General features: G+C 43.9%; 1 protein-coding gene across 1 annotated transcript; it reads right to left on the bottom strand.

Moving 5' to 3' along the window:
* Positions 1–1,717: 1,717 nt before the first annotated feature.
* LOC139537553 (frizzled-9) lies at positions 1,718–4,696 on the bottom strand. The gene has a single exon (XM_071338994.1). It carries the CDS (start codon positions 4,009–4,011, stop codon positions 2,257–2,259), a length of 1,755 nt encoding a protein of 584 aa, XP_071195095.1. The 5' UTR covers positions 4,012–4,696; the 3' UTR covers positions 1,718–2,256.
* Positions 4,697–8,357: the final 3,661 nt, after the last annotated feature.

The raw sequence follows: 8,357 nt of genomic DNA on the forward strand, positions 1-8,357 counted from the left end.
TCCATCTAAAGTCAATTTGGTGACATCACAGTAATGACAAAAGGTTGTCCTACTAATGATTTTCCTCCTTTAGAAATGGCATAGTTTTTCCAAGTCACTATAATGCACTTTAAACTAAATTTTCATCAGTGCATGGTGGCTCAGAGAATGCCATTGAGTAGCTAGTAGAACATTCATTCAGGCATCAGTCCTCACAAGAACGTTCAAAACAATATTGTGACGAAGCATCCAACCCATGAATAGCATGTCCTTCACTTATAATTGAAAATAACTATCCATCTAGACACTTACTTCATGAATGGTTGCTGTTGATGCCGATTTCAAGATCCATGCGATGCTTGATGGAGCTGCTGGGAAATCCACATGTGTACCATGCTCTTACCAAGCTCTAAGAAACATATGGTTCTCAGAACATTATCTGCTAGCTGGGAAGTGTTTATGCATGTCACCCATTTAGAAACTTGAAAGCTGGCACACATTCATTTCACTTTATTGTGACTGGTACATGTGGTTTACATACCACAGAGGGGTCCCAATGCGCAGCTCCAAGACAAACCCAGCTTTTTATGGTGAAACGTAACAGTGGTTTCAGCTCCACGGGGAGACGTGCTGCCAAGCCATGGACAATGTCTGCGCAGGCAGGACGCAGGCACCAGCAACAGGGAAGAGAGAATGATAAAAACGTAATGTCCCTATTTAAGGATAGGCTGGTGGGCTGGACCAGCCCAAAATGTAAATATCATCATTGTTAAGGCCTAATGTGAAATTATGAGGTATAAATGGGTCTGCAGCACAGTAGCAGAAATCTGCTATACTGTACCTATTCAACAAGGATAATGCCATGTATTCTTTAGCTTTATAAAGACTGAACTTTTGAAAAGCCTGACATTTGGACTGCCTGTGTGTTATATTTGGGAAACGCAGAGAAAAATGTCCTTAAAGGCAGTGTCATGACATCGTTAAAACTCGGTCTCTCTCTTTCCCGCACCATGGAATGCTGTCACCTCATGTAAGTTATTTTTGCTGGAGCTGATGTTTCATTGGAAAACAGAAAGTTCAGCATAGCTTCACTAACACAGGCAGGCAGAGAGGCCTGGAGGCGCTGACTGTTTTCCAACTCAACCGAGGCTGCAGGTTAAAAAAATATTAACGCTTTTGTCAACCGACCACAAATTTGGTACAAGGCTTAACTGTGTGGAACACACAGCTTTTTGTTCGCATTTTACTCAAGCATTTTGTATTCCACAAATGTGACAGAACACTGATGCAATGCAAGGACAGAGTTATACATGAAAGGGCATATAAAATTAACAGCTGATGTCACTTGGGAAAATATGACTACTTTTGCCAGTGAGAGCTTCATACTGTAGGTGGGTCCACAAGGTCATCAAAGTCTACTGAAAAATAAACAAAAATGAATAAATGTAGGAATGTCACCCAAACTAATGATATATTTATTTTATTCGTACAATATATTCTTGCATCTTAGATCATTATTACCTCAAGAAAATGACCACTGTAGAGCTTGTCAATTTGAAGAGGCACTGTAGCAAATCTAAATCAAAATGTTTCAGGCAAAATTAATATTTTCAAAGCAGGTATTTAAACCAAAACATTTTTATACTATTGTAGAATGTCTTTGCTTTGCTCATGTTTTTGACAACTACCCCTAACAATTTGACATATGTTGTAAAGTAATGGAGAGAGTAGTCATCAGTGAAAATATATAAATATGTTTTATTAACGTCAATTTTTCAAAAAAATATAAATTTTCAAAAGGCACTTGTACATCTCAACAGGCCCTATATTCATAACTCATAACTCTTTAGTACGTGCGCTTACATACAATATACAAAAACTTATGAAACACCATGAAGAACCTGCAATTAAATATACAACACAATAAATAAACTTACAGGGAGGGGAGCATAAACCAATTATTGATACATCCATGCAAGTTCGCTTTTGCATTCATGTTCAGTTAGTTAAGCAGAAACAACCAACTTTATGGCATGCTATACAATAAATGTTCCCTTTAGAAGCTTATCTGATTCTGCTTTTGCACCAAACTGTGTGGTTTAACTGCAAGCAATGTCCCCAAACGACAGCACAAACACTGTCACTTTCAGGTATTGCTACTCAACAAACATCAGATGCAGTCCAACCTGAGCTTTTCAAATGATCACATAACAAAATAGCCTCCTTTCCCTTTGGCATTGTCTTTACAAAACACTTTGAGAAATGTCACTTGAAGTGTCAGACGTGTGTTGGGCTCTCTATGTAAGAGTCTGTTTTGGACATGTGGAGCACCACGGGTGGGGCCTTATAGTGGCAGTGGGAGCTGCTGCAGCTGACGCTGCCACAGGGCTTCCTGCTAGTCCGCACCGCCAGCTTCCTGTTGCACAGACCCTGCCAGGTCTGCAGGGTCTTGGAGCTCCACACCCACACGCCGCTGGTGATGCCCACCACCAGAGACATAAAGATCTTCAGCATAAACACCGCCACGGTGGGCACCGACTCCTCCAGGGAGCAGTCCTCGTTCCGGCGTCCAGGGAATGAAACACACTTGCTCTCCAGAACCCGGAACTTCCAGTAGTCCATGTTGAGCCTCTCATAGAAGTAGCATATGATGACGCAGGTGGCGGGCACCGTGTACAGGATGGAGAACACACCGATCTTCACCATAAGCTTCTCCAGCTTCTCCGTGTTAGTGCCGCCTGTCTTCATTATCTTGCGGATGTGGAAGAGCGCTACGAAGCCCGTGAGGATGAAGGAGGTGCCAATGACCAGGTAGCAGGACAGAGGGATGAGCACGAAGCCAGTCAGGGCGTTGACATCCATGCTGCCCACGTAGCACAGCCCCGTCAGCTCGTCCCCGGCCACCTTCCTCATGGTGAGGATGACTATGGTCTTCATGGCTGGGATGCCCCAGGCGGCCATGTGGAAGTAGCTGCTGTGGGCCTCGATGGCCTCGTGGCCCCACTTCTTACCAGCAGCCAGGAACCAGGTGAGGGTGAGGATGACCCACCAGATGGATGAGGCCATACCGAAGTAGTAGAGGATGAGGAATACGATGGTGCAGCCCGTGGACTCCAGCCCCTCCTGGATGATGTAGAGCTCGCCATTCTCCCGGTCACAGGCGATGTTCTCGGCCCCGGCCACCGAGCGGATGACGAAGGCCACCGAGTAGACATTGTAGCACATGGAGAGGAAGATGATGGGCCGCTCCGGGTACTGGAAGCGCTGCGGGTCCAGCAGGAAGGTGAGGACGGTGAAGGCAGTGGAGACAAAGCAGAGTGTGGACCACACCGCCATCCAGATGAAGGCAAAGTCCTTGTCCTGCTTTGACCAGAACACGTCCACTGCAGAGGAGCAGCGTGGGGCGCACGACTGGCTCTTCTCCACGTACTGGAACTTCTCCGGGTTCTCGCAGGAGCCCAGGCTGGTGCCAGAGCGCCCACTGGTACCTGAGCTGGGCTGCCTGGGTCTGGGGGGCACCGGGAGCATGCCCTCCCCCTTCTTGGTCTCCTGCTTTGTGTCATTCTCAGGCGCCTCCATGCACAGGGAGTTGGGGTCGTTTTTAGTGGGCAGCTTGGAGCAGTCCAGTGAGTCAGGCCAGCCGAAGCTGAACTTCTCCATGATGGGAGAGCACTTTTGCCTGGCCTGCTCACACATTGGTCGGCAGGCAGGAATGGTGGTGGACACTTTGTCAGTGCACATGGGGACGTAGAGGGAGCAGAGGAAAAAGCGCAGGTGCATGTCACAGCCATATTCCACGAGAGGGGCAAACTCATTCAGTTTGATGCTGGCCTCTGCTTGGCTTGCATATTTCATGAAGTTGGGCATTCTTGTCAAATTGTAGCCAATGCCCTGGCACATGGGGATGGTGATGGGTTCGCATTTTGCAGGTCTGCCTCTCTCTAGATCATAGACTCCGATCTCCAAGCTGGATGCAGCAATAACAAGTTGGCACCACAGTAAAATGGCAATCCTCAAATTAAAAACATCCATGGTGATATCAGTATCACGAAACACTTAACGTATTAAAACAGAATAGAAAAGTTAAATATTTCATCCCATGAGAAAAATGTATTGGAGGAAAAAAACTGTGGCTGTAACGATTCCAGATTGATGAGTTGGTGCCCAACGTGTAAATTTCCCCACTGTCAAATCTGATGAAAACAATGTAGCATATCCGTGAGTTCCAAGGTGGCGAGAGAACTTTAATACTGATTAAAGTTATCTCCTATGGTCAAACTCCGCAAAACGTTTTTCCTGGGATCAGTATGCGAATTACAAAGGGGAATAAAAATGTGCTTGTTGTTACAGTTCCAAATCCAGTCGATTTGTTTAAAGCACGATACGCTTCACATGTTTACCAAATTGAAGACAACATGTTGTGAAAGTTAGAATGGAAAACAATGAGTCTATAATATACCACTGGTAGCACGCATATTAAAATCTCAAACCAGGCAGTTGAGTTGAACCGTTATTTGCCGTAATTATCCTCGGTAATGTCCTTATTTTCCGAATAGATTTTTAGTTGACAGGCAATTCAGAATCCCATGTTAGTAGGCTCCTGTTTGTAACCACACAAGCGCACAGCACGGAGGGATACTGGGTCGTTTAAAAATAGTAAAGTTGTCCAGCTCTGTCTGTCTTGCTCTCCCTCAATCGCTTGAGTGCATTATCTTTTTCTGTGCTCTCTCTCTGCCTCTTCAATAACAGGGCGGGAATTAAGTGACGAGCTTGTGTCGCCCCGCCTAAAAAAACTCATTCTCAAATGACTTTTTCTTACTGGCTTTACGCAGAAAATACGAGGTGGGAATTCAATAATGGGCCAAATTCATTTATTGGTCACCTAGCGCGGTTGATGTAATGAAAGTGCGTATATTACTCCCTGTTAAAAAAAATTTTTATCGACATTCCACGCGGTGGCCTTAAGTGAAAATAGCTTAGGTTTTGTGCAACCTGATGGTGAACATGAAGTATTTTGTACCATGTTTTGTGCTGCTACCATGTTGTGCTGTTGCTATGTTGTGTTGCCACCATTTTGTTGTCATGTTGTGTTGCTACCATGCTGTGTTGTCATGTGTTGCTGCCATGCTATGTGGTTGTCTTAAGTCTCTCTTTATGTAGGGTTGTGGTGTCTCTCTTATCTTGATGTGTGTTTTGTCCTATATCTTTTTTGCTTTTTGTTTAAATGTAATCCAGCCCCTGTCCTCATCAAAATAGATTTCAATTAGCATAGAGCCTGAAAAACTAATTTCCTAGGATACTGGGCCATTCCCTATTAACAAGGGGCAGATGATTGCAATCTAAATGTAATTGAGGTTTAAGCTCAATGAAGTTTGGACTATAATGATGGCTCTTTTTATTCAGTCCATGTCAGATAGCTGTGTCTCTCTTACTGAGCAGTGGCTGTATGACATGGGGTTAACTGGAACAGTTAGAGTTGAAGGCCTATTGTTCCCATCTAGTGGTCACTTTCCACACAGCACCCATCCATGGTGCATTGCACACATAGAAGAAAGAGGAGTCATAGGCTTCCACTAGTCATTGATCAATTGCTTTAGTTAACATTTGGAAGCTCAGTATATGAACTGCAGCATAACACCTGCTTTGTATGAATTTGTAAATACTTTGTGCTTGTACTCAATTGCCATCTCATCTATCAGTTTCTCAAAAACAATTGAGAAAGTGATAGTTGCTTATGGTGGTCGTGCAAAACCATCTGTTTGCAACATCACCGTCTGCCTAGTACTGAGAGACTCTGAAGGGAAACAGAACAACCCATGTTGTTCTCCATATAGGCTCAGTCAGAACCCCCTCATCTCTCTTCCTCCTCCTGAGGCATACAGCCTTGTGTTTTGACAGTTTCCAATTAATGGTGCAGTAACAAAACCTATAGAAGGTCCTTCTATACACAGGGTTATTTGATTGTCTGTTTTGTTTGGACAAAATTACTAGGGCCATGTTTTCCATATGAAAACCTCTCCATCTCTGGGCCTAGGCCTACATGAGGCCAGGGTACCTCTCTATTAGGCTAACCCATATCAATTCCCCTCTTGACCAAACTGCGGGTCGGAGGGGTGACAAGAGCGGCACCTGTTTCCCAGAACCCATCTCTCAGCTCCATTGTCATGCTAAGCAGCCTTGCACAGGAGAGTGCACTCTGAGTGCTAGAGCGAGACTCCCCAAAAAACGTCCCCGTTCCTGAAGGCACTTAGGAAAGCAGGCCCACTTGTCACGTTCCCACAGACTACAGGATCGGTTCACCACTCACTGGCTTATTTTTTTTCTTTCTCCGACGGGTCAATTTCCTGCTCATTTAAATGAAATGGGATTCCTTTTGGCGGCTGTTTTTGTTTTGGCTGAGAGCTGTTTAAGCAGCGCTTTCCACGTACTCCGCAAGTCTTCTTCAGCCTGCCATGAAAGGGGCTATTCTTTGCGCTCGCTGGATGTGGAGAAAATAAAGAAAGGGAAACCGCAGCTACAAGAGCAATCAGTCAATGTTAAAATTGTAGGCATCAGGATGGGGAAGAGCTTTTTCATAAACTTCACCATTAGCTAACTTATTTAAACTAACAGGCTGCTGCACTGACACAAAGGGTGTGTGTGTGCGTGTGTGTTTCATAGGACTAATCTACCATGTTGGTCAAAGGCACAAACTGTGGGGGCACTGACTAATGATTCTGTAGTTCAAGAGAAGTTTGAGTTATATACGCAGAGAATAAAAAATTAAAACATGTATATTTTGATGTGGTGCTAGAGCCTGTGTCAGAGACCACATCATTTACTCATCTCTGATTGTGTTACTATTAGTAGGTTTGCCTTTATGGTTGTGGTCGAGTTAAGAAACATGACACACAAAAAAAGCCATACATAAGTGAGGGAACAATTTTGATAATGTCAAAATTACATGTTATATGACATGCTTAAAGCTAGAATCTTTAATTTAAATAATAACAAAGCGGTCGCCCCACCTTAGTTTTGGTAAAAAGTTGAGGGATGGGCCTGGAGAAATGTAGCCACTCTCAAATCCATAGACAGAGCTATGGATGCAAGGACTGACCATCCATTATATCAACATTATAGTTTAACCATGTTTTGAGGCTATACAGTGCTTGTTTACATTTACATAGCTGTCATGACTGGCCTGTTAGGGTCAGGTTACTGTGGACCACACCCGCCAGAGGGGGAGAGATCCAGAGGTATGGAGGTGGGGGGTTTATGACACCTCATGCCCATTGTAAATCTTAAGGCAGCAGACAAAATCCCTTTGTCCTCTCACTGTGGAGGAATGGAATGTATGATGGGCCTATGGAGAACCTACCTCAGAACAGTAACATGCAATAAATTAACTTTCGGACAATATGTTTCGTCAGCCAAAATGGTAGTAATGACGATAGATGGCATATGAAAATGGATGTCGTTTTTGTTATGTTATTAAAAGTTAAATGATGACGTTATAACAAAAACATTGTAACTTGAAGAGTTTTCACAATATGCACCCGATGTTTGCATAATGTACGTTGTGTGAAAATGTCCAGATCAAAGAGGATGTTTTTGTAAAGATGAAATGTGATGTTAGTTGTCTAAATTGGATCTGAGTAAAATCCAGACCTTGCCTCGTAACTAGTTACGCCCAGAGAACTTGCCATAAAGGCAGAAACGCCAATTTCTGACCTGAGGGCATAAAACATGCGAGTTAAGAATTAACATTATGACTAGGTGACCACGAACTGCAGTCAAGGTCTGATTATTTGTAACCCCAAAACACAACACATGGTTGAAGAAGACAAAGGAACCTTTTTACAATCTATGCTACGGATGAGTAGCTGTGTCTAAAATGGTGAATTCAAGCAGGACCACCCGGATATTGTCTCCAAGGAATCGTGTGTCTACTCTGCTTTCATTCCCATGCTGGAACCACCTATATGGCTGATTAGCCGTCCTCAGAAGACCCCTCTTTCAGAACAAGGGTGAGGAAACAGACCACCCTATACAAAGGACACTGACATCGTGAGGACAATCAGACAGTTAGACCCGGTAACCAAAAAAGTGCCGTCATCAGAGGAGAAGGCGAACCCGGTCCACGAAGAGATACCCCATCGGAGACCTTCTACACGTAATTACATCATTATATTCTGACCCATAAGAGCGGCAGTTCAGGGCAAGGTTAGGGCTAAACTAAACATAGTTTACAAATGTACCCAAGTGTGCTTTTCTCTCTTTTGAAATCCCCATTTTGTGTAACACGTGTCATATTGTGTTGGCCTGCTAGGGACCTGTTTCATTGTACTAAGTTCTAATCAATAGCCCAGACTGTCTATGTGTATCTTATATTATCATTT

The sequence above is a fragment of the Salvelinus alpinus genome, chromosome 13, assembly GCF_045679555.1.
Source record: "Salvelinus alpinus chromosome 13, SLU_Salpinus.1, whole genome shotgun sequence".
Classification (NCBI taxonomy): Eukaryota; Metazoa; Chordata; class Actinopteri; order Salmoniformes; family Salmonidae; genus Salvelinus; species Salvelinus alpinus.